Below are 27,439 nucleotides of genomic sequence, written 5' to 3'. Positions count from 1 at the left end.
GTTTTCTTTTGCAGCCTTATTATACTAATTTACTTATCAAATCTTTTTTTCCAATTCTGAACTGTTACTACCCAAAGTCTGAAAACAGTGGTGCAACGTCTTCCGTGGCTCTGTAGGAGCTTTGTCAAGTCTGAGAAAATAACCCTGTTGATGTCATAGTGATGTCATCTGGGTTATCTCAGTTTAGGCTTGAAAACTACACGCTTGTGACAGAAAACTTGTGTTTTGGAGTTTGACCCACACTAGGTGCCACAAGTACAAATATTTCGGCACCTGCTGCTTCAATTTTGATTCTTTTTTTTTTTTAAAAATCAGCTTTTGGAGACTCTCAACTCAACTTTATGAAAGTGTAATATTACATTACGGAAGTCAGTTGTTTATAATGTTTATGACACGTTCATGACAGTGTCATGTCACTCTTCAAGTAAAGTGTAACCCAAAAATGACCAAAAGGAGACACAACACGTTTACAAAAATATGCAAAAACGCACAAAGAGACACAAAATGTATGGGGAAATTTGCCTCTTTTTTTTCTTCTTTTAATTGAAAAATTTTACATTTTCTTGAGGAAGGACGCCTAAACCCCCACCAAATACGCGCACCTAAAGTCTTCCAAAAAGCTATGGAAAACACTGGAAGTACTCAACTGAAAATATTTCATGTCTCTTTTAGAGTTCCTCTACTGGTCCAATAGTCTTTGACTTGTCACCTGTAATAAATCGAGCAGCACTCCATTCTCATTCAACTGACATGTTTATTGTAGTAAACAGTACAGACCATGTGGAGAGGATCACTGTTCTCTCAGCGATTAGTGTAACTGTAAGCAATCCTCCAAATGGTTCCTAATCAAGTTTACTTTTTCTTCTTCATCTTCACTTTTTATAGGACAAATATGACAGACATGTTACTATACAGACTGTATACACATCGTATGCATCTTAATAAAGACAGCTCAGAGTATTTTGCCTACGTGGGAGGAAGGGCAGTTGAAGGCAGAATCCAAGAAGCTTCACAGAAGAAAAGGAGAAAGTGAATGGAGAATGAAAAGTCCAGAATCAAGTTTGGGCTGCTTACTATTAAGCATCAGTATGCCATTGAGACAAAGGCTTTATGCCAAAATGAAACATCCACCATTTTGACAGAGAAATGAAATGCATATGAAAATTGAGAAAGAAGTTGTAAATTCTTTTTACAATGTTTGTCAGCTGTCATCCTATTAACATAGTTAATGTTTTAACTGCTAACATTGCTGATCATTAAAACGTATTGAGTAATGAACGTACCATTTGCGTTCCCTCAAAATAGACCAAAAATTGGGACCATTTTGGGATAAAAGGTCAGTAGATTCTGTCGGAATGCAAGCAAAGCATGAACTTCCTCTACAAAGTCGGGACAGAGGAGTGGGTGGTTGCTGGTGCATAAATAATTATATTAAAAACATACGCTACATAACATATCAAAAAAACATCCGACTGGTTTCACAGGATACACAAAACAACAATAAAAAATAAACATTATCTATTGCACAATGGAGGTATCAGATGACAGTTTAAATGACAATGGAATTCACCGCTCTAAGCAGTACACTGCAGACGGGCTGAGGTCAGAGGGAGGTGGACACAAACACGTGAAGAACAGATGGAGGGTCACAGGTCACAGTCGGCTGGGTAGCAAGTACCAATTCGCCGGGGTACCGACTGAAACGCGTCTATAGCAGCGAGTTTGGATAACTGGCCGAAGTACCATAGATTTGCATCAAATATCTGGTCCGATTTGTAATATTGGAGCTTACTCTTTGAGCACACAGAACCCAATTTCCTTTCACTCATTTTTAGTCTATATCCACAACGTTCCACTTTCTTTCATTTCGGCCGGATGTCCGTCACCTTCCTCTTTCTTTGTGTTGGCGTTCTAAACTCCGGTGGATTTATGAGGACTATGGTTAACTGCTCTTCAGATCTCTGCAGGGATCTGTCCAATCTGAGTTTTCTGTTGCACGACTAAACATTTGAACGTACACGCGTTCCACCAAAACAAGTTCCTTCCCGAGGCTATTTTGCAGAGGCGCCGTTGCTCCGTGCGGCGCTTAACACCGCCCAAGACGATTGTGATTGGTTTAAAGAAATGCCAATAAACCAGAACACGTTTTTCTCCCATCCCAGAATGTTGTGTTGACTAGCCAGGCAATGCGAGACTACTCATTTTAGACTCATTTACAATAGTTTATATATAGTGAACATTTCAGAACTTGTTTTGGTATCTGTACCGAGACTCGTGTATCGCCACTAGAATCAAAAAGGTCCGATACCCAGCACTCTCTCAGTTCACAGTGAGTGTGCGTGATGAGCACAGCTTTTCTATTTCAGCACGAAGTTCATTCTTGACCATTGAAACAGTAGTTTTACAAAAACTTTTTCCCCCTGAGCTTTCAAACATGAGATGTGGTTGAAAGCTCTTGAAAAGCCAGTTAGTGCACCTTTTTTTTTTTTGGTCAAAGTTTTCTAATAGTATTTGTGTTGCTTGTTGCTGCTCTGGGCAGCATTTGACATGACGACATTTTCTATGAAGCCCTCTCTGCTTCCTGGGTGTTGCCACTTGTACTGTGTGAAAATATCACAACTGTGACCACAAAATGTCACAGCTGTACTCTGGGGCCCATCTCCTATAATGACACAGTAGTTAACAGAAGAGTTACTCAATGCTCCCAAAGCAGAAGGTACCATTGCATCCTGTGAGAGTCAGATCTTTTCTACATGAGTTCTGTTCACACGTATCACAAAGGGTTTGCTTTCAAAATGCCGCTGAGCCATCTGGCTGTGACTAAAAAAACACAGACACAACATTTTGAGTACTTTTCTTTGCTCCACTATTAGTCTTTTTCTTTTTGCAAAGCAAGGTGCATGTCACATTGTTGTGAACAAGTTGGTGGCGCTTTAAAAACTTTAAATTGCTCAGAAGGAACCATAAACAGGATAGGGGAGCTGGAAATAGAGAGACTAATGCCACGTTTCCATCACATGGAGCAGCGCTGCTCGACTCGACTCACTTTCCTGGTACCAGTTACTATTTCTTTTCATTTTCCACTGCAGATAGTATGTCCTCAGTACTCTCTCACTCAGTGTAGGCGGGATTCTCAGTAGAGTGCGGATCGGGCCGCATTTTTCTGTCCCAGCCCGGCCCGCGTCCGACAGAGCAGTAACCGAAGCCCGACAGGCATTAAAGATATTTATGTCCGAGCTCAACCCGAGCCCGACACAGTTAAAATCTCATTTTTTTCTCATACTAATGACACATGTACGTTTGTTTGTGTGGAAAGCCTGTTTTATTAACCAACTGTAGAAAGGTATTCGGAAATGTCAACAGATGAGCGCATCAGCGCACACGGGGCAACAAGCGCACCTTAATAAGCTGTTTTAAATTTAAAATGTTCAATGCCTTATCGCGCTGATGTGACCGAGCTCGACCCGAACCCGAACATCATTTCTAAATATCTGTCCGAACCCTGCCCGGCTCGTCGGGTACCGTCGGGTATCCATCCTCTAATTCTCAGCTTATCATTATAGTGTCGCCGCGTGAAACTGCCGTTCTAGTATCGTCTTAGCTCACTTGGAAGCTCGGCCGAGGCAGTACTAAAAAAAAGTATATCAGGTACTATCCACAACTTATGCTAATGGAAAAAACCAACAAAAACGTTGAGCCATACCATAGTTGGAAATGCGGCATAAAATGTTGATTTGGTCTTGGAACCCCAGTCCCCAGTTATACTTTTGGTGGTACTTAACATAAGCTAAAATACCTCGTTAGGAAAGCAGTGTTGGCATTCCTCATCAAAACTAATGGCAAATAGCTGACAACAAGCTACTTGTTAGCTGATAGCTAACAGCGCCCTTTGGTTCCAATGAGTAATGAACAGGTGTAATGACGTTCCTCATATCGTAACGTTTTCACCACAGTGTGCCGGGAGCAAGGCAAATGCTCAAAATGCCAATATGACTTGTATGGCTCAGAAGCAAATGGAAGCTCATAGGCGTGTACAGCTTAGAGAAGCTCACTATGTACCAGGGACAGTGCTGCCCTACAGGTACACAGTTTGGCAACTGTGTAACAGCTACAGTAAAGTAAATATGCATGATATGTAAACAAGAGAAGAAATGGCAAGGAAGAGGCGGTTCACATTTCTATCTGGCAGAATCAGTGGCTGCACATTAACTTTAACATCAGCATTTCTGTCCAATATGACCCAACACCAAGACGTTTACACACTATCTTAGTAGTTACAAAATAATAATTATTATCACAATGTGCTTGTCCAATTATTGGATTAAAAATGATTGTGTTTGTCCTGGAGTTTAATCCCAAGATACGGCTTGTTAGCATTTTACAGAGACCTAGCCTTGAGGACCATCATATGACGGAATCTAAACGGTTCTGTTAATTAGGCATTCATAAAATTTGTTAGGGGAAAAATGTGGAAAATATAAAACTCCCACTAATATCAGGCAATCTATTTAGCCACATTTAAGGCTAAATGCAACAAAATAGGCAGGTGTAAAATAAGAACGTCCGTTGAAGTCAATACAGTGTAAAATCAATCATCATTCTGCGTCATGAAATCCTGCGGATAAGGCCGTGTTCAGACTGCCTGCATCAGCCGTCCAACGGTGTGGCATAAACGCAGGTCTTTCCATTAATTTTTAATCGGGATAGTGTGTTTAGGCTGCGGCGGGGGTTGCCCCAGGGGTGACATGCAAAAGTTGTGACTGACTCAACTTTTGGCGAAACATAACCCCACGTCACGCTGCGGTGGCCAATCATGTAACCAGAGATCAGACTTGTCTTGAGTGTTTTGAGCTGTGGTTTGAGGCGGTGTGAGTCCTGTACAGGAAACAGGAAACATCACTGCCTCTATAGCTGCCACAGGAAACTTTTAAAACACTATGAGGGTAAAAAACAGTACTGAATAGCTGAATGTTTCTTGCAACAACAAAGCATGCGCTATGTCTCTTTTCTTTCTCTCTCTCTCCTGTGAAATAAAGCTGCCTTCAAGTGCGGTCGAAAACATCGAAATCAATAAACGACCTGACGGAAAACAGTAATTGTGAAATATAAAGTCTACATATGCTTTGTTGGGGGGTTTAAGAACATAACAGGACGTCACACAAATGGGCCGTTTCATTGACATCCCCCCCCGCGACCTTTTAGGTCTGAATGTCCCCTAAGTCAGGAATCTGGTCAGCAGCAGTACACTCAAGAGTCAGTACGATAGTAGCAATATTAAAAAATGACTACTGACTAAACCAGTAGTATATTCGGCCACCAGCGGCAGAACTGAGCGCACTTCTGTTGAGCAAACTCCTGAGAGACCATCTTTGATTTTACAAAATCATGTTTTCTTTTCGTCACACCTGCCTTTCCACCTTAGAAGCGGTAAGAGGAGTTTGTATTTTCAAAATTCTTCCTTTCTTCCTAACAAATTTAATAAACGCCAGACTTATTGAAATGTTTGCGTTCCATCAGAGGACAACCAGCACTGTACATTGTATGACGGTCCTGAGTGGTTAGTGGTTAGTGCTAGTGGTTACAACTGGTCTCAATAATGAACAATGAGGCTAAGTTCACACTTGGCGTCTTTTTGGATGAGAAAAAGTTGACTGGGGCGCCTTTGTAGTTAAAAAAAAAATAAATAAAAAAAAAATAAAACTGGCAGTGTTTTGGTTCCAAAAAGCAGCCGAGAGCGTCTTTTGTTGCTATAACAACAGCTACTGCTACAGTATCCTAGAGCGCTATGTGGACAGTGCTAATGTTAGATAAACAAAGCGGTGGAGCGAGCTAGAGAAAGAACAGAGAGAGAGAGAGCGGTGCTAATGTTAGATAAAACAAAGTGGTGGAGCGAGCTAGAGAAAGAACAGAGAGAGAGAGAGAGGTGCTAATGTTAGATAAAACAAAGTGGTGGAGCGAGCTAGAGAAAGAATAGAGAGAGAGAGAGAGCGGTGCTAATGTTAGATAAAACAAAGCGGTGGAGCGAACTAGAGAAAGAATAGAGAGAGAGAGAGAGGTGCTAACATTAGATAAAACAAAGATTCCCTGTATAGGGAGCACCCAGTCATATAATACAACTCGCTGTGCTCCCACTCCATTTTTTCTTGTTGTTATGCAAATGAAGAGTCTGGCTACACCAGTCATTGGTCGGCTGTCAAAAAAAGCGCTTGACGTAGGGCGTTTTTCAACTTCAAAAAGACGCTCCGAGATGCAGAAAAAAAGTCGGGGGTGGCGTTTAAAAAAGCGCTCAGGACTTTTATAAAACACGGTTTACTCCACAGGATTAGAATGTAAAATAGACGCTAGCAGCTTCAAAAAAGGCACCAAGAGTGAACATTGCCTTACAATGTCAACAAGCTATGCTTTCACTAAGAGTGAAGAAGAAGTGTAAGACTTCTTTCTTCCACTCATTACAAAGTTATGGTAATGAAAAATGAGAAACTCCATATATCATCCCTTAAAGTAACATTAAAGAGAACATATGTGCTCCAAGCAGAATCCCACTGCAGGACATGCACGTGACAAAACACTGACTGAAGCATATGATTGGTCATGGGGACACAGCGAATACAGACTCGCATATATAAAAACACAACATGATATCTGAAACTACAACAGAGGGACTCTGAAACAGAAAAGTCTTCAGAAAATAAGTTCTGCTTTGAAGTCCACATGAAATCAAACCCCAGAATCGACTTCAGTCGGTCTCACTCAAACATCAGCCACCACTTCAAGTAAAAGGGACAACTCAGAGAGAAACGAGGTGAGTGGTTAAGCCCACGCTGAAACTAAGACTACAGCACTTTTTTGAAATATTTCCAATTCCCAGCCTTGCACCTGTTTGCAGCCAGTTCCAAACCTTTTCCAAACACATATAGCACAACTATGTTCTTTTAAAACAAAAACATGTCAAGACAATAAAATAATAACCAGCTTGTGAAAACTGTGTTAAAAATCCTCATTCTTTAAAAAGAAAAACAAGGTAAAATATTGAAAAATGAATTCCCTCATCTTGCCTTTTCATTTGTTGAATGTGGTGTGACATCACAGCATCCTGATCAGAGCACAGCTGTCGAAGAGGCATAGTTAGCTCTGGGTATCTATGTACACAGGAGAGAGGGAGAGAGAGTACTGCAGGGCATCACAGTACACTCTCACACTCAGGGACAAAGAAAATATAGCTGTACAATTTGTTGCTGTCACTGTTGACATGAGAGGCTGTTATTTTCACTGTCAGGTCACATTAGAGGGAAACAGTGTAATGGATCTTTATCAGTTTTTTTTTTTGTTCAACGCAGTGGAAGAGCAGTTGCTTTTCCTTCTCTCCCATAATGTGACAAGAGTGAAATATATTTGACTTATGTTGGTTAAAAGTTGTCTTTTTTTCACACAGGAGGAGCCAGAGAAGGGGAGTGCCTCTCTTTCAAACCTAAAAGAGAAAAACACATGCTAAACTCAGGGCCAGATTAACCCGCTAAGGGTACTCAGGGCAAAAAGCAGGCCCCACTTCACAGCAAAGTCTCTACTCCCGTGGTAAACTCTTGTGTGGTATCAAATTAAAAGGAAAACTAATATTTGAAGAAATAAGCTTTAACTCAATCGGAGTCGGATGAGTAGCCCAATATCAATTTCATTTCTGTACATCTAGTACAGAGTTTAGCCTATCTTAGCACAAAGCAGAGGGAAACATTTCACCTCCAGCAGAGGTAAAAGCACTAATATCAAACTTTTCACTTCTTAAGTCTTGGTTAGTGACAGAACTTCCTGAGGGAAAAAAAAAAGAAAAAAAAACTGAGAAAAGAGAGAAAATTGTAAATTGAAAATTCTCAATCCTGAGGACCGTCCAATCCAGTCTTCTCTATACGCCTCGCTATAAACTCAATACTTATGTAACACCTCATTCTGTATTTTCTTACTCGCAAAACAACACTAAACACTTACAGACACGGTTTATACCTTCAGTAGCTCAGTGATATATCCACGTCACCCCTATAGATCAGGAAAAAGAAATCCCTTTTAAGAAATACCTTGGCAGTTTGAATTGTAGTGTCATTGTTCTTCACAGCTGCATGTTGCTACTGATAGCAACAGTTTAGTTAGCATGCCATTCAGCGTGAGTGTGAGTGAAGCTGGAGAACAAAAAGAACACGATGAAATTCAAACTGTTGAGGTGTTCTGTCGGCTAGTCTGCTGAGCCCAGTGAATGGATCCGTCACATTACTGTCCAGCCACTATAGTGCATATACACAGTGCATCCGTTCGTTTCCATCAGGCCTCTCTTGCCTCTTCTTCCTCCTCTCCTTTTTCATCCTTCGGTCCTCTGTCTCTTCACGTCAACAGGAGACTTATACAGTAATGAGTTCTCGGCTTCCCTCAGCTTTGTTGTCCTGTTTTTTTTTAATTTAAATGCAGGGTTAGCGGAGAGACTTGCCTGGAAGTTCTTTCTGTTCCATTCGTTGAGTCATTGTTTGTACTTAGTGGAGGTGCAGGACCTGTGTGTGTGTGTGTGTGTGTGTGTGTGTGTGTTATGTGTGTGTATGAGTTTGTATGAACACTTGAGAATAAGTCCAGTAATGTGCCATGTGTCTGAATATTAGGTGTCAGTCATGTTTTGTCTGCATGTTAGCCCGTCTACGCGTCAGGGGCTTCCAGGTCACGCATTGGACATCTCAGCCTTGCTGAGGGCGATGGCGAGCTCCAAGTCTTCCTGCTCCTGCTGCCTTAGCCTCTTCAGACGTTCTCGCTCTGCTCGCTCACTCTCTCGCTTCGCCCACTCCAACTGCTGAGCCTCATTCCCAAACTACAGACAGACAGAGAGAGAGAGAGAGAGCTAAAGTGATGCCTTTATAGATTTTTAAAGAAATTTCCATGGTGCCGCCAAATTATTGTTTCGATGGTTTAGAAAAAAAAATTAAGATATGTCTTAAAATATACCTTAACATGAATCCAACATATTATTAGTAAAGATATTTTTTTTTATGTACACAACATTGATAATGGGCTGACTGGCCTACAGCTAAGGTAGCCATAAGGTAGCCATGCACAGACACAGATAAGCTTAAGGGCTGTTTTACAGTCGCCGCAGCCGAGCTGGCGCACGCCAATGTGACGCCAAAATGACGTAGATCTCGCTGGCGCACCAGGATTTTGAGGATTTTCTCTATTTTTTTCAGCAGCGCGCGACAAAGCGGAAACAGGAGGCATGGATGAGTTCTGGGACAACCGGATGCCAGGACTCTCAGAGTGACTGCAAGTCTCTCTGGTAAACTTACTGGGTTAAGATGAGTTATTTTATGGTGAATGAAAGGCTTGATCTGACGAAGTAGGTTATCGAATCAAATCGAAGCACTTAAGGCAATGCTGCTGCCAGATCTGCCATTGTTTACCTTTTTCTTCTTCTTCTAGTCCGTAGAAATAGCAAAGTTGGTAGCCTTTTCTCATTAGCGCCACCGCTGTTCAGAAGAAGACTACAACCACCACGCGCGAGTATAAATAAACTTAGCGCAAAAAATAAGGACATTTGTGTTTGGTACATTATTTCTCTATGGTAACAATGCATTTTGGCAATAGATCTTATACCGTTGGAAAGCCTGTTTAGTTCCCTTTCAAATGGTGCCCCATTTGTAAGGAACATGCATTTGTGGGATGAGCAGCAGCGCTGAGTATGTGGGTTGCGCCCATGAAAAATTTGCCAAATCTTCTCTGCCATTGCCAAACAGATTATTTTGCTGTTGCTATTGACACTTGTTTTGAGCTTCTGGTAGCCCCAGGTGCTGCCAATCAGGTGCCTGCAACCAGTGGCAACCCCATATCTCCACAGTCTGGGACCGAACTCTATCCTCCAAGATGACAACGCTCATCCCCACAGGGCGGGGTTTATCAGAGACTACCTCCAGAATGTGGGAGTGGAGAGGATGGAATGGTCTGCCAGCAGTCCTGACCTCAACCCCATTGAACACTTGTGGGATCAGCTTGGGCGTGCTGTTAGTGCCAGAGTGACCAACACAACCACGTTGGCTGACTTGCGACAAATGCTGGTTGAAGAATGGGGTGACATCCCACAGCAGTGTGTGACCAGGCTGGTGACCAGCATGAGGACGAGGTGCCAGGCTGTTGTGGCTGTGTATGGTTCTTCCACACGCTACTGAGGCTCCTGGTTGTGAAATGAATAAATAGTTAAATTGCCAATATGTCTTGTTTCTTCAAACTTCAAATCATCCAATCCACCAAACACCAAACGAGTCAATGGCAGAATAAGCTGTTTGGCATTGGCAGAGAAGATTTGGCAAATTTTTCATGGGCGCAACCCACATACTCAGCGCTGCTGCTCATCCCACAAATGCATGTTCCTTACAAATGGGGCACCATTTGAAAGGGAACTAAACAGGCTTTCCAACGTTATAAGATTTATTGCCAAAAAGCATTGTTACCACAGAGAAATAATCTACCAAACACATATTTCCTTACTTTTTGTGCTAAGTTTAGTTACGGCGCTCCCATGATGTCACATTTGTGTGCGACAGGTCGGCTGCGCAGAGTATATCGCACGTTTAAGGATTTACTGTGCCACATTTTAACATTAAAACATGATGTATAAGTATATGAATATGCCAAAAGCTTAGTGTTATATGCACCATAAAAAGGTATGTGTAAAGGCTTTAGGCTGCCATACGCGTTATTGTAGGTCCAGTTTAAAATGCATTTTATCAGGGTTTCTGCAGGTTTCAAATTTAAGACTTTTTAAGACCTGTTAAAGACCTTTATGAATCAAATTTAAGACCTATATCACGATATTAAAGTACAATGAAATGCAGAGTCACAAAAGTACTTGCAAAGTAAATAAATGTATTCAAATTGAATTAAAGCAACACAGAGAAATAATAATCTATACATATACAGCAAATTATATTTGGACTATCGAAAGAAAGAACTACAACACCACAGAATTAAAACATATGAAAATTAAGACCTGTTTAAAATTATTTAAGACCTAGAACACAATACATCAACGAATTTAAGACTTTTTTGATTGTGAAATTTTAGACTTTTTAAGACCCCCCGGAAACCCTGTTTATACAATATATGTAGTAGGGGGTCCCTGCTCTGTCTCTCTTTCAGCTAAGGGGTTCTTGGCCTAAAAAATGTTGGGGGCCCCTGCTCTAACGTTTTATCTGGTGTGTTTTACCGGAAGTTAGAGCAACTAGAGGGGTTAAAGATTGTATGACGCCATTGACAGGCAACCAAATGACATGCTCTGGGTCCCTGATTAAAATTACAGATTTCTCTGGGTTTGAACATAGTCGGAAACATTTGGGTTAATGTTAGTACACAACTAAAAAATATAACATAGGTACAATCCTTTCTTTTTTTTTACCAAAACAAATGCTTCAACATACATCTGAAATGCACTGCCTTATGGTCACTCATTAATTGACATAATTTTATGTGAATTTCATTGTGTTCAATCTCTTACCTTGGCTTTGTCAGGTCCTGTCAGAGAGGTGGATTACAGAAGAGAGATATTATAAACCAGAAATCCCTGAACCAGGAGAGTTTACACCACGGCACACAGACTGTGAAGGGATACCTGCAGTTTCTGTTCAGGCCTCTTTGAAACACTCCACACCATTTGTGTTTAGCTACTTTTTAATTTTTTTTTATTGAGAGCTTCAATCATGAATTCTTACAATGCTAACAAGCTACTGAAGTTAAAGTAGACACCTGTTGCCAATAAGTGTTACAGATGGGACAATGGACTGTGGTGAAACAGAACTGTCAGTGAATCCCTTCACACAGTGACAAACAGCACTGGGAGCTAAAGGAAAGAGCAGGTAAACATGCAATGTGACATGCAGAGAGTGAGTGACAAAAGATGGGTCTGAGTGATGATATCATCAGACTGCAGGTGGGAATCTCTAAGCACTTCACGATTGGATGCGCTGCTGTATGCATATAGGGGGGAGCACTGAAAGTGTGCCTGTAGCAGCATCCTTGGAGTAAATCAACATGCACTTCAGCATGTTCTGAATCACTTCTTCACAAATAAATTATACATTTGGTTGCTCATGCTCAGCCATCCTCACCAAAACTTGAAAAGTGCTTCAAACGAATGGCCTTTGAATGGCTGTTGCTGAAGGAGACATCTGTTTTAAATGATGTGCTTATTAATTTTTTCATAAATAATGATTTCATTTATACCCAATAAAGCAGTCAGTTTGCATCTGAGGTCCAATTAAAAAAAACAGATGGTGAAGCAGAGTCCTGCGCCGCTGTCAGGTTGAGAATAAAGATGTGAGAGGATGCTTGAGAGTGGTGAGAAGACGCAAAACTACAGTAACATAATAATACATAACCTGCATAACAAAAACAGACAGCTACGGAAGAGGATTAGGGCCACATGTAAAAAGAATAATTTGAGTTCTAAGTTCAAAGTCAGAATTCTGACTTTAAACTCAGAAGACAAATACATTTTCTTTTAACATGTGGCCCTAATCCTCTTCCGTAGACAGCAGAGTTAAAGCACTAAGCAACTACCAACAACAAATGGTGAACATAGTAGCACACACACAGCAAGGGCATGCAGGGCAGACAGACTCAAGAGCTGAGAGTTGAGTAGTGATACTGCTGCGTCTCATGTCAGAAGGAAGCAATATTCCCTGCTTAGAAAACAGCGAGTATGTACCAAATAACTTACATCTGCCTGACTGAAATCTGAAATGCACAGTTTTTTTTTTTTGTTCCTCCTCGTTGTTTGCCTATGGGTTACAGCAGGTTTGTGTTTGTTTCCATTTGTGTACTCTCAGAGACTCTACTAGTCCAGACTGATGCTTATGCCAACAGTCTGGGAAACCCTGACAAACTTATGATATTCTTCCCGCCAAAATAAAAAATTGCGGCTTAAATACCAAACGGCAATTTCTAAAGTGGGTTCAAATGTTGTGTCACAGCGGTGAATTTTAGGTCTAGTTTTCCCCTCATTACCAATCATAGTATCTCTTTGTCGGTTGCGGTTAAAAGGAGCTAAACTTGGATACAGTTTTAATGGATTTATTCTTTTGGCCTGTGAAGCACATTGTGACTCTGTCTGTGATAAGTGCTATATAAATAAACATACTTATTTTTATAGACTACATAAATAGTTGTCCTATAAATACCCTTCATTTCTTTTGGCTGACCTTTAGATATGTCAGTGTTCTCATAACAATGGGTAGGGCTGTGCAATTATTCAGACTTTAATCCCAATTATGATTTTGGCTCCTAACGATCACAAAAACGATTATTTTGCATATTACATTTTGCAAGTAAACTCTTATTTTATCTTGTGTTTTGAATGGACAAAAAAAAGTTCAAACTGGAAAAGTATTTAGAGAAATTTCACAGTTGAAGGTGTTTTCACTGTTGATTTGTTGAACTGTTTAATTGTTTTTTGAACTTTAATAAATGCAACATCTTTCCAAAAGTCAATAAGTAATTAAGTTAAATAATCCTGATTTCAATATTGACCAAAATAATCGTCATTGAACATTTTTTCCATTATCAAGCAGCCCTAACAATGGGGAACAGTTGTCAGCTGGAAGTCACCAGTGTTAAATATATGTCTAAAGGAATAGTCCAGCATTTAGCAAAATATGCTCATTTGCTCTCCTCACTAAGACTAAGACAGTGGATCACATCACTCCACTTCTGAGGTCTTTGGAACGGCGTCCTGTCTCTCAAAGAACTGATTTCATAATACTACTGTTGTTTTATAAAGCACTGAATGGTTTAGGGCCATAACATTTCTTATCTGCTGCTACATTATGAAACATCCAGACCTCTTAGGTCATCTGGGGACAGGTCTGCTTCCTGTCCCCAGAGTCAGAACTAAACACGGAGAAGCAGCGTTCAGTTTTTATGCACCACATATCTGAAACAAAATCCCAGAAAACTGAAGGTCCACTGCAACTCTCAGTTCTTTTAACCCTTCAAGTCTGTGGGACCCGTTTTCAACGTTTGCTAAAAGTTATGCTATTTATTATTTCTTCTAACTCAAACTCATTGGTCTTGGCTCATTTTCTGTGAAGAACATAAAAAATAACTTATTTTCAATGACTGCACACGGTACACCCCCCCTACACATAACTATTACATATGAGGTGTTCGGGTCTACTGGACCCGAGTGTAATAATTGTAGGTGCTATGAAACTTAACTGTGGCCTCCTCCTAACTGGGCCTGCTGTGTGTGTGTGTGTGTGTGTGTGTGTCTGTATGTGTGCGTGTCTGAGTGTAGGTGTCTCTGTGCGGGAATGTTGTCTTTCTGCACCTACTATTTCCACACAAAGTTTTTTTTTTTTTTTTACCTTTTTTATAATTTATAATTTCCTTGTTTTCTCACAAAAAAACAAAAATGATCATATGATCATAAATGTGATCTCACAGGGGTAAATGGCAAATATGAACCCTAAATGATGTATATATCATTGATAGTTGAGCTAAAGTAAACATGTGTTAAGTATTTTTACATAAGTTGTTAATAGCTGTTATATTTCCTTTTACAGATGGTTTTATTTGTTTTTAACTGCTCTTTAATGTTTTTATGTAAAGCATTTTGAATTGCGGCCGTGCCTGGCTTTGACTTGAGTCAGTCTCCTGTCTGTTTAAAGTACATAGCTGGAGTCAGGTCATTGGGAGCCTATCTTAGCATAAAGAGTTGAAGGAGGGGTGAACAGCTAGCCTGGCTCTGTCCAAAGTAAAAAAAAAAAAAAAAAAAAAAAAAAAATGCAACCAACACCTCTAAAACTCACTGATGAACACCCTTTGTACCTTTGTTTAATTTGTACACAAACAGAAATGTAAAGATGACAATTTGTGGTTTTAGGGGTTGTTACGTGCCGGGACTATTTTACAGGTAAGCAGGTTTGGGTCTCAAAGTAACTGAGACGACAAGACTCTAGGAAGGTGCGCAGTTCAGTTTGTGTACGGATTAAAGCTCTTAGCTTATCTGCTGCTGGTGCAGCGTGTGGCTGTGACCCATTTCCCCACAGGGACATTAAACTATATTTGTCTCCAACGTGTTAATAAGTGCGCTTGTGAGGTGAGGTTGTTTGTTATTTTTTTTTTGTCATCTAAGCTTGAATTGGTCATTTATTTTTTAACCTTATGATGCATTTCCACTGCATGGTGCGGCACGCCACGGCTTAACTCGACTTGCTTGTAATTGTTCTTTTTTTTGGTTTTCCATTTGCAAAACTCTTGGATGGTACCTGCTACATTTTTTTGGTACCAGCTCGGCCGAGGTTCTAAGTGAGCTGAGCCGTATTGTCACATATGATTTGATAAATTTGGCATTAAACTAGGCAAAACGTGAATTTGCATTTTTTTTGTTTGTTTCTTTTAACAATGTTTTTATTCTTTTTTCAGTAATACAATATTACGAATTGGCATTTGTTACCTGTGAGTTTACTGGTGGTGTTTGCAATTATCTTGTATCTTCAAAAGTGGAAACTGTGTGCTGAGGGCTATACCGCGAAGAAGGCTGTTTGTGCCGCTACTCGTGTGTTGCTACCCAGCTCTATTTTAACATACTAACAATTATGATTTGTAATAGCCATCTACATAAAAGCTTCTTAACTTTTTGAAAGAGGAGTGCCTTGGATCTTTCTTCTTTTTTGAACGTTTGTGTTCCCTTCCAAAAAGCACCTTCATTATTTGTTTGAACTTCTTCTAATGCATTTTCTGGTTGTCTTATTCTCAGAATATAAGAAAATATTCACAAGTTTAATCGATATTGATAATGAAAACAATTGTGAGTTGCTAATCTGAAAAATGACATCTGATAATGGGCTTTTGCCTTCACACAACTGGTATTAATAAGCATTCTCCTTATCTCACTTCTGCCCACATTGTTATCGGATCTCAATCTGCAAATAGAGAATGTGAAACTGTCGTACTTGACAACAAACTAGCCTTTTTCACTAATCCAGATAAGCTATCAGATACAGATCGTGTTTTAATAGCAACTGGAAATGAGGTCACTGTACTCTGTAATCAGATTCAAGCCCCCAAAACATGTTAGGACCATACCTTGTTCTAAGGCATAGAGTAACGACTGAGATGATAACTCTGCTACATCCTGTGAGTACATTCAGCACTCATTAGTCTTTGTAGCATGCTAAAGTCGCTATGACTTAAATCTAGTGACTGTGCTGGTGTCTGTGCAGAGCTGTGTGGCCTGGTCTAGACACTGGCAATTAAACAGTATCACCCATCTCAACTTACAGAACTGAAGTCTGCAAAACCCGAGGTAGAGTCTTTAGAGGCTTTACTTGATGCTGAGGATGGGGCGAAAGGGTCTTTGCCACTAAACGGGTCTCCCAGGCCTTTTTTACTCTGAAACGGGTCGATGGCTTCGCCGCCAAATGGCTGGAAGGGGTCACATGGTTTGGAAGGGTCAGCTGTGCCAGACATGCTCACTGGTGTACTCTTACCTAGAGAGATAAAAGACAGAGGTAACCATCATCACGGGGACAAGAGTTTTCACATCATAGGCAAGTTTCTGTATTTTTTTCCACCATGCCAACAAATGCTTGCTGACTAAAACAGGCATGGACAACTTGTTCAAGTTGCAGTTTACTTGACTTTCCGTTGTCCGGTAATAAAAAACAATGATGAGGACTGAAACTTCTGATTGTCTGTTAAAATAGGCTACAGTGATTTTCATATCTTTCGTTCTATTAAAAGAATAAACAATCATGTTTTATTCATTTAAAAAAAAAAAAAGACAGGAAAGTATTACAGGCTACTGTAGTTCAAGATGCAGCAGGCAGCATTACTGTTAAGCCAGTTTTGGCTCGCAAAAGTAAATTATTTTAATTCAAGCTGCCACTTTATTATTATACTACTACTACTACTATATTATTATTATTATATTATTTTATGATTGTTTTTATGATTGTTTATATGTTACGGCAGACAGCGTCTACATCATATCCATTTCCAGCAAAACAGAGCGAAAGTAGAAATTGCAGAAAAATCCATGCTATGTACTTCTTTACAAATCAAATAAATTTCAGACTGACTGGCTGACATGTGATGTGCATTCTTCAAAAAAAAATTGTTTTTAGAAATGTCTCATGATATATCGTCTCTAAAAGTGTATTATTCAACTTTTGTTTTTGTTAAAGAAGGAAAAGAAAATCACAATACTCAATACTATTGAATCGCAATACAAATCAAATCAGCACCAATGTAATGTGAAAGAATCCAATCAGGACAAAAGCATATCGTCCCAGCCCTAGTCATTTGCTGCGTACATTTTTGAATTTGTGATATAATGATACATGCATTACATCAATTTGACTTGACTTTGTTCTGCTGTATGTCTATTAGTGTGTAAATTCATTAAAAAGGACACACCGTCAAGGCGCGTCTGGGATAGCACAGACATTTCTGCTTTGTGGTGAGAAACACATGCTGAGAGAAGCATAAAAAACAAAAACAAACACATATCACAGGCTTCAGGTCTCAAGTATCTCCAGAGGAGGATGTAAAGCATGTATTTGCTGATAGATGAGAGATACCATGACTCATCACTGCAGCTTGTATGAGTAATTCTCACCTTAGTGAACTTTGTTGATAACACAGGATCTGATTTGATCCATTCTGGATTAAAAACACACAAACACTACATTTTCTAGTTCTCACAGCTCTGCCCACGCCCTGCTTCACCTCCGGTGTCACCTCAAAGATAGCTACCAGCTTGTGAAAGCCGCACTCAAGTTTCACCTCCACTCAAGTTTTATCTCCACTCGGGCACACCAAAGAAATTTCATTTTGAGTGCTAACACGAATCTTTTAAAAGTTATGTTATGTTATTATTATTATTATGTGCAGTGCTACATCCTCCGCTAGTATAGGGAAAAAAAAAAAAAAACCCCGCAAAAGACAACAGCCAGAGGACCAAAACCATAAGTGCTACCCCATAACCCAGGGAACCATTCTCAACGGTTTCCTGGTAAAACGCTTGGTTAGGGTTTCTGCCCACATTACCAACCGTTGGTTCACCAATTTACCAACTAGACAATTCAACTGATGTTCATGTTCAGAGACCACACCCATTCGCATTCTTGTTAACAGTCGACATATACTTATCGATGCTAATATATATTTTACTCCCACATAAGTTGTCAAAGTCAGGATTTATGCATATAAAACTAGGGCTGCAATTAATGATTCATTTTACTCTCTGTTGATTGATTGTTTTCTTGATTACTTGGTTAATGGTTTGGTCTATAAAATATAAAAAAAAGAATAATAATAAAAAAAAAGAATAGTGATAAATGAACATGGCAATTTCCCATACCCAAAAGTGACATCTTGTTTTGTTTGACCAACAGTTAAAACTCCCAACCATATTCAGTTTACAATTATATAAAACAAGAAAAGCAGCACAAAGTGATTCAGATCTATATAAAATGTTTTTGGACTAAATCTGTTCTGTGTCAAGAGGGGGGAAAAAATATGTAAAAAAAAAAAAAAAAACAATTTTAAGATGATTCTTGAGCTTGGGGATTAATACTTTATGGGTAAGAAATAACCTCAACTGAAGGTGAAGCTTTTATCTTGACTAGAAATTAATTTGTCATATTTTAAGATATCTTACAATACATTTCAGATGTGCTATCCCTGAATACCAAATAGTTCTGCATTTTCCTGAAAATAACAAAAAAAAATTGTATTATATAATATAAAATGTAAAGACTTAGTGATGCTGTAGAACCACCGGTGGATCCACATATGAACAAAAATAGCAACAGTAATCCTAGTAATGGCAGTTTCTGTTATTAACAGGGAGCTGAAGCTGAGCCTGGCAGAGGATCGTGGGAACATTAAAGAGTACAACATATTGCTTGTATAGGTGTTAAACCACAAGACCAGTCAAACCGTTGACAGACAACATTCACATACGTATTTAGCTGCATTACCAAGATAACTTGGCTGATCGGGGTGAGCAGTTCATTTCACACTACATGCGGATCAAAACTGCATGCCTGGCAATCAGTTTTTTCCTCTTTCAGTAAACTGCACACATACACACAAACACACTCACACTTGAGAAACCACAATCATGAGCTCCACCCTGTTTAAAAATAATCCACATTAGTGGCATCTAATTGTAATGACACAGGATTGCACATGCAGTATTTAATCTACTAAAAACAATAAAGCAATGTGCCCTCAATTAAGCCAGTTTACTTGTAGCACTGTCAATGCAGCCGTGACCCATTCACATGTGCAGTAGGTGATGAGAGAAAGTGACGGAGCATGCATATGTATGTGAGAGTGTGTGTGAAGGAGAGTAAGATAGAAAAACATAAAGAATATAATGGAATATATGAAGAAGAAGATTGTTACATTGGTTAAAATGCTGGCATTCACCCACTGCACACAGCCTGCAGCCTGACCTTCTCTGAACCACTCACCCTTGTAAACACACACACACACACACACACACACACACACACACACACACACACACACATACAAAGGGAAGAGAGAGGAAGCAAGTTAGGGTGTGTCTGCAAACAACAGGCCGAGCAAACCACACATCATCACACTTACAACATCACCCTCACATGCCTACACACAAACATCAGAGCAGCAGCTTGTGAACAATTCTAATATCAAATCTATAGAAAAATCTTGAAAGCAATAACATGAATTTTAGCCGTTAGTCATTGCAGAGTAAACAGTGGAGATAAACCTGACTGACAGCTGCTGGAGTCTGACCATTTTTGTTGAACAAATGAAAAGACTGGTATCAAAGCTGTAACAGACTTTTCTCTAGTTCCATTTTATAAAAAAACCAAAAATATGAGTCAGCAAGTGTGAGGGATAGTGTAAGTAATTGCAGCAAATGTGGCCACAGTTTAGGCTGAAATACAGAAAAGAGGATTTTGGGTTATCGTGGTTCACACACACGCTTTCACACCTATAGTTCGGTGCGATTCAGAGGTGAAGTTGCAACATTGTTCCATTCTTCATTTGGTTCGGTTTGCGTTCACACTGCACTTTATCAAACGCACCAAACACTGTGAACAAATGTCATTCGAAACTTGCTGACACTTCTAGTCGCTGAAATAATGGAGCACCACCAAATTCATAACGTCTTGGGTTTTCTGCTTTTGCTTTAGTGTTTCTAATATTTTAGAAGGAGGCGAACAATAGGAGCAGCTGACAGAACGCGAGTGAAGGAGAGGGCGGCCCCGAGTAGAGAGAGATGATGATGTGTTGTCACAGATGACGAGCAATGTATGGTCATAATTATGAATCTGAAAGTTATCAATCTTTAAATCATACATAAGTCTGTAAGTTGTGCGCAAGGTTGAAATTGCAGGTTAGTAAATGCACTGTTCCTTGGTTCACTTCCCATATTTGGATCGGATTGCATTCTCACCTAAAGTGAAGCGGAGCTGTGTCCAAATTCTATACTAATCTAATTTCAGGTTGTATTGTGTTCAGACTAGATTTTTGAGTGTGCTGTTGATGTAACCTACGTCCCACAATGCAATGTGCTAAGGAAATGGAGGTGCTGCTCATAGTTTACAAATGATGGACAGCATCTTTCACTGTAATGAAAAAGCTGCCATGTTTGGATACATCATCCAGTAATGAATATATCGATGTTGTGCACACCTCTATTATCTCAAATACGTGTCATGTATCTTGTTGCTGTCACTCAAACAAACACTAGTGGAGAAGGGAGAGACAATATCTGGTATCACTGGGACTAGTCCAACGACCAACTAAGAGCTATAACACACCAGAAAAGCACATGGTCAATTTGATTGATAACCCAGCAGATTTGATTTTTTTGTGTTTTCTGAGACTGCAAATTGTTTAATTTCCTGTACATTCAGGTTAACTTTATTTGATATTTGTCACCACTTAACATCAGGTCAAAATGTTCAGCAGACACCTCTGTATATATCTGCACATTAGTCAATGTGAAGTCAATAAGAAGCATGTGTAGAGCATTTTAAAGAAAAATGAAATACAAAAAATGCACCCACACAAAAAGCCCTGCCTCAGCCAACAGACACAAACCACACACACACACACACACACACACACACACACACACACACACACACACACACACACACACACACACACACACACACACACACACACACACACACACACACACACACACACACAACCTTGCAGACACAGAAGCTTATTTCAGGCCTTATGTGAAATGTATTTGATGTGTTTTCCACCAGTTTCTTCATGAATCTAATCTAACCTTCCAACCTTCTCTCTGAGTAGATTTCTGTCTTGCTTGTTATAATTCAAAAGCGATTTCACTTAGTGCAAGTTCATGAAAGTTTAGATCTTTGCTGATCTGAACAGGTTGTTTGGTTGGCAGGTCTCTCCACAGAAACCTCCTTGCACAATAAGAGCTCTCTTTTACATTGTTAGCTCGTTGGAGATTAACAGAATAAAACCTGTGTATATGGCAATGGCAGTGTTGGCTACTATGGTTGAAGAAACAGAAAAGTAGAATTACTGCCTTGTGGATTTTTGCTTCTGCCAACAAGTTAAGTTGAAGTTGAAGCCTATGGCAATTTGGCCTTTGCCACCTTGGTTTTTAGAAACTGTAAGTGACTATTTTTAGACAAGAGGGTGGAGCTGGGGAGGATGATGCTACCAAGCCAGCTTTGTTTGTGGTTGCAATGGTGCTGTGCTAAGCTAAATGCTAAAGAGGGAAGTTGCCAATTTTCAACACTTCTGAAGTGAGTCATCCCACTAAGTTCTACTGGCAAGTAAATGCGGACATCCTGTTACTGGTGTCATTCATCTGCATGTACGGCAGTACACCGAAGATTCGTCAAACTTTACCTAAAGTTACTAACTACCGCTAGCGCTAGCTAGCTAGGGTTGGTTGGCAAGGTGCTACCAAACTCTTAACAAGACATTTTTAGGAGACCAAAATGTTCCAATTAACTTTGATGAAGTAAAACCAGTCCACACAGTGAGAGGGTCAACGTTTAAGCCTCTGTCCTGATTGACAGGTCCGCGTGTAGCACGCTCGTAAAGCATCCCCTGCTTTATCGTCAACTTTAAAATAAATGGGACCATAGTTTACTAAATGAACATCATGCTGAACTGAAGAAGACTTGAAACTAGCGATTGAGACCATCAACTCATTATTAAAATGTTTACTAAAGGTAATAAATCAAGTGAGAGGTAGGGTCATTTTCATGCAATCCGGCTTTTTCTTGCAACCAGTGGAGTTGCCCCCTGCTGGAAATTAGATAGAAGGCAGGTTAAAAGTACTTCTGCATTGGCTTCACTTTTCAGACCCAGAAGCTTTGTCTAGAGCTCTAACAATTTTAAATTTTACTGTACAATTAATTGTCTTAGAAAAAATTGTGATTAACAATATAACTGTCTCTTTCAGTCTCTTTCAAATTTAAAAATATTTATGTATTACTTTTTCAAACAAAAAAGTTTTGAATGAATCCCAGGAGACATCTTTTGTTATATATCACTGTTATGTGACCCAGATAATATAATAACTACTATAAAAACTAATACACAGCCTATGACATAAATCACGCCTCTTTATTATCATAAAAACATTTTTTTTTTTAAATGAATATAAAACTGGATTACCATCAACGGTCATACCCCTTGGGACCTTAGCTAATGTTAGCAATTAATTGCGGCTGAAACGGCTGATTATGTAAAAAAAAAAATAATAATTGCGATTAGACAATTATGTAATAATTGTTACAGGCCTAGTTACAACCATTATTTTCAGAGTCTATGGTCCAGACTCTCATAATATATGTAGTGAAGAGTTTGAAGGAATTTAATAAAAGGTATTGAGTGTATTTTTTGGCGAAAAATGGATGCTTCACACACATCTTCAACCCGGCAGCACAGAAGATCTCTACAATCACCACAGTTTTAAGATTTGTGTCACCAATTCAGAATCCAACCAAATGTCTCCCCTTCTGTTGCTGAGTTATGGTGTTGAATAATGGCCAGAAAAGTGTTTTTGCAAAACATTATGATGTCACAGTGAAGTTGACCTTTTGGATATAAAATGTCATTGCGTCATAATTTTATACTATATGGACATTTGTGTGAAATGTCATAATTAGAGTATGCATTCTTGAGTTAGGGCCAAAAATGTGTTAAGAACTTGACCGTTGACCACCAAAATCGAATCAGTTCATCTATGAGTCCAAGTGGACATTTGTGCCAAATTTGAAGAAATTTCTTCCAAGTGTTCCTGAGATTTCTTTCTTTTTTTTTTCATTTCATGTTTATTTGAATAGGGACAGATGCTTAGATATAGAAATGTGTGCAACAAATCTCTAATGTACAGCATCACAGCATTTATAGTTATTGCTAATTTCCAATGCCCGTCCCTAGAAGGGCTTTTAACCAGCGCTCACTAGAATGGGACGGGCGGACGGACAACGCTAAAACATAATGCATCTGGTCACGGCTACTGCCAGCACAAAAGCATAAAAACACCTATAGACAAACTTCATCGACAGAAATTCATAGGAAAAGATGTCAGCACTAGACTAGGGATCGACCGATACTGGTTTTTAAAGGCTGATACCGATTATTCGTATTTAATCAAACCGATAACCAATATTTGAATCAATATGCATTTACAGTGAAAATGGAAATCTTTAAGTCAAAATTAAGATTTTGGAATGTTACAAACTGCAACAAAAAACTTTGCTTAAATGCTTCAAGCAATTATTTAATAAATGAGAAACTTTCAACATAATACCCAGTAAGATGGTGTTGTGGGCGGGACATTAAGTCAAACTCAGTGGTGAGTGAAACCGAAGCAGAGGGTTCTGTATCAAAGGTAGTAAGAAATGCAAATTTCAAAATTTGCTATTGTCAATACTACAGGATATGAAAGCTTCAATGACTACCGTGGCTACCGTGCACATCTGTCCTTGCCACTGCTCGGTATATTTGAATTAAAAAAAATAACACGAGTACATTGTGTGTGATGGCAAACACAAGAAGGCTTTTATCTTCTCTGTACCCACAATGACATTCTTTCCTGTTGACAGATCGAGCAGAGTTTAAGACTGTGCTTTCTACGTTAGTTACAGGAAATGTGTACATTTCAACACTGCTTACAACTATACACTACATAAAAGTTGCCATTCAAAAAGTCTGAATATCTTATTCTATTCTTTTATTCTATGGAGATTGTATATATATATATATATATATATATATATATATATATATATATATATATAGTCTTGCCTGTTGCATTTAATTATTAAACTTGTTTCAAGGTAACCGGTCTTTTTGCAGTGAGATGTATCTATTTGTTAGAGCTGAAGAGAAACAAGACATCCATTAACTAAAAGTAGATGGCTTTGCTTATTTTAAGAATAAAACTAGGAAAGACAAAATCAACACTGCAAATACTGTACATTTTTATATTGTGTTAAATCACAACAAAAACTATATATATCCAAGGAAGCATAATAAATCATGTTTGGATTTAAAACTGCTCTAATCAATATTTTTACATCAGTCTCAAATGACTGTAATGTGTAATATGATGTCACCCATGAACCCACAGATAAATATCACCAACTCTGCAGTAGCACAATAGTTTTCATGGTTTTCTCTCATCTTTGATTTCATTTCTGTTACAATGTCCTGATAGAATTCATTTTTTCCCGTAATTCCTTTATTCATTATTTGTGTTTTTTCTGCTCATAGTCCATGAACACATACACACATCTCCTTACTCTACATTCTTCAGCGTGCACGTAAAACCCATCAGGGTGGTGATTATGGGCATGGCAGTGATGTGGCATCACACACGTAGTCTCACTTCCTGTCTTAACCTTTGTTTTAAGCTAATCCATAGACAGTAAAATACAATAGTCAAAGACCTTGTTATTTAACAAATGTCCAACTATTACTTTGTTAGCATCCAATGACTGAAGCTGTGATAAGGTTCTGATAGTGTCCCTATTACTAAGGTGCTACAGGCTACACGGGTACTTCTAAACAGGTGTTATACAGTGTTGCTTCCCTCCCCTCCCCTCCCCCCCCTCCAAAAGCCTCTGTAGTGTGACACTCACCACTGGGGGGTTTGGGCCTTGGGGGAACACTTTTCTTCGGTGGCAGAGCTGGCATGTCGTTCTTCCTGCTGAATGGGTCGTCCACAAACACCGCCTGCAAAGAGTGAGAGGAGGAATATGTGGGTTTTTTTGAGCACTCAGCTGTATGCCAAAACATAGTATAATCTGACAGGCAGTGGCACAACATAGTTTATAAAAGTTCTGATACTGAAGAAAAGATGGGACCAGGAAAAAGTTCAATTCATCAGTAAAAAATAAAAACTAATTAAAACAATAATAATGATTAAGTTGGACCAAATATGAGATATCCTTTATTTAATTTTGTGCCAATATGGCACTTTATAGTATACATTTTAAGACGTTTTTAAAGAACATATGCATGCAATGGGATACCTTGCTATGACTATCCAGGGGTTTCCCTACCATTATTAGGCTAAGGTGCAGCACCCAAGCTGTTTTGGATACCACCTAAGCCAATGAATGTTATATCAATGCGTGCATCAAATGTAACTAAATGACTTTTCGCAGATCTAATGATTGTAGTTGGAGCCCAATGAACTTTTTTTTGTTTTTTTTTGTTTTTGGATGCTATTGGATATCTGCTCTAGCTTTCCCAACATTTGAGACACAGATTTGGTAATAATAATGGTCCAAAATAATGTGAAATTGCAAATGCAGTTTTATTTTTTTAAGATTATTTTTTTTAGGCCTTTATTGTGCAGGACAGCTGAAGATGCGAAACGGGAGAGAGAGGGGAAATGACATGCAGCAAAGGGCCACAGGTTGGAGTTGAACCTGTGGCCGCTGTGACAAGGAATGAGCCTTTGAACATGGGGTGCTCCCACTACCAGGTGAGCTATCCAGGCGCCCCTTGCATATGCTTTTTAATGAAAAACGTCACATATTCTTGAGGGAGGACCCTTAATCCCCCCAACAAATACATGTACCTATGTGATCCGCAAACCTAAGGACAACACTGCTATCTACCCAAAGAGTGTTTTCAGGATAAGTTTTGGCCTCTGGTACCTTATCGTAGTCTGGCAGCCAGCCAGCTCTGCCTTCAAAAGGGTCTCTGGGCTTCGACATAAGGCTGAAGTCTGCAAACCCAGCCGAGCTGTTACTGCTGCTGTTGAACGAACTGCTGCCAAACGGGTCCAACGTGCCAAACAGGTCTGAAAAAAGCAGTCACAATTCATTTATGGACATTCACATTCATGTCACTGATTGACATTCACAATCAGTGAACATAATTACTAGGTAACAGGAAGGAAGGAAGTAAAGGAATGTCAAAATTGATCATAAACTTTAACTATATTTTGGATTCATCTGCAGTGGGATTATGATAAAAGCCAACACCATTGCAATCCACTGAACTCAATCAACATTTATCTGGTCAGTCAATAGATTTGTCTATTGACTGAATAGTCTGAATTTTTAGCCACACTGACAACGTGGCTCTAGACATGATGAGTCCACCATTTTGGTTGACTGAAATATCTCAACAGCTACTTGGTCGATTGCCAATAAAATGTTGTAGAGACAGTAGCCTCTACACAAAGGGTTCCGCAATGCTGGTGAAAAGAAGATCCGTCAATTCGCTGGCTTTGCTTTTTAACACCGCGCCGAACAACGCTGCCACACGTGTGATTTTAGATAGCATAAGCAAAAGAGGCGGGACATGTAACAACATAACAGCGTTGGCGTCGTGTGTTGTGTGTGTGTGTGTGTGTGTGTGTGTGTGTGTGTGTATGTGTGTGCCGTCTCTCCCTTTTACACATATCGATTCGGCTATGTTACAACCTCTGCTGCTGGCTTAATGACAGAACAACTCTGTCCTCCTGTTCCGTGTTTCGTACCTTTTATACAGAACACGAGGCAGAATAACGGCACAGCATTCCCGACTTGAACAGGCTGTTTGAAAAGGGAAATTAATGGTTCCCAGTCAATGAATCCTACTGACTTAATGATCTCCTGACGTTTATTCCTGTGACACCATGAGGTTCAGATATGTGGCTATGAATGAAATTCACAGCCACAAATCAATTATTGGATGGATTGCCATGAAATTTGGTACACCTCAGAAAGCAAATGTTGCATGGCAACACGCTAAACTAAGATGCTGAACATAGTAAACATTAAACCTGCTAAACCTCAGCATGCTAACATTGTCATAGTGAGCATGCTAGCATCTGATGTTAACATTTAGCTCTTTCTTTAGTGTATACATTTTTTTTTCTAATTATTAGTTGCAAGAAAATGTTATGTAT

The 27,439-nt window shown here is 39.3% G+C and overlaps 1 protein-coding gene and 2 long non-coding RNA genes across 13 annotated transcripts in view; 1 reads left to right on the top strand and 2 right to left on the bottom strand.

The window, feature by feature from the left end:
• Positions 1–734: 734 nt before the first annotated feature.
• On the bottom strand, positions 735–1,854 carry LOC116058761. Its single transcript, XR_004107108.1, has 2 exons — positions 1,695–1,854; positions 735–1,663 (listed from the first exon to the last, which is right to left on the bottom strand). It is a non-coding gene; the product is annotated as an uncharacterized LOC116058761 (long non-coding RNA).
• Positions 1,855–5,798: 3,944 nt separating this feature from the next.
• On the top strand, positions 5,799–6,331 carry LOC116058763. The gene is made up of 2 exons (XR_004107110.2): positions 5,799–5,858; positions 5,920–6,331. It is a non-coding gene; the product is annotated as an uncharacterized LOC116058763 (long non-coding RNA).
• A 520-nt stretch (positions 6,332–6,851) lies between these two features.
• eps15l1a (epidermal growth factor receptor pathway substrate 15-like 1a) overlaps positions 6,852–27,439 on the bottom strand; it is a 66,685-nt gene continuing 46,097 nt past the window's right edge. For all 11 annotated transcript variants that reach the window (XM_036007628.1, XM_036007630.1, XM_036007636.1 and 8 more), the window contains 5 exons: positions 26,199–26,344; positions 25,173–25,266; positions 16,344–16,505; positions 11,513–11,529; positions 6,852–8,839 (listed from right to left, as the gene is read on the bottom strand). In XM_036007628.1, the coding sequence (XP_035863521.1) occupies positions 8,693–8,839; positions 11,513–11,529; positions 16,344–16,505; positions 25,173–25,266; positions 26,199–26,344 (566 nt within the window). In that variant the 3' untranslated portion in view covers positions 6,852–8,692. The remainder of the gene's footprint in view (positions 8,840–11,512; positions 11,530–16,343; positions 16,506–25,172; positions 25,267–26,198; positions 26,345–27,439) is intronic.

The sequence above is a fragment of the Sander lucioperca genome, chromosome 11 (genome assembly GCF_008315115.2).
Source record: "Sander lucioperca isolate FBNREF2018 chromosome 11, SLUC_FBN_1.2, whole genome shotgun sequence".
Classification (NCBI taxonomy): Eukaryota; Metazoa; Chordata; class Actinopteri; order Perciformes; family Percidae; genus Sander; species Sander lucioperca.
The sequence above is the reverse complement of the archived record's forward strand: the minus strand, read 5'-3'. Positions and strand labels throughout refer to the sequence as shown.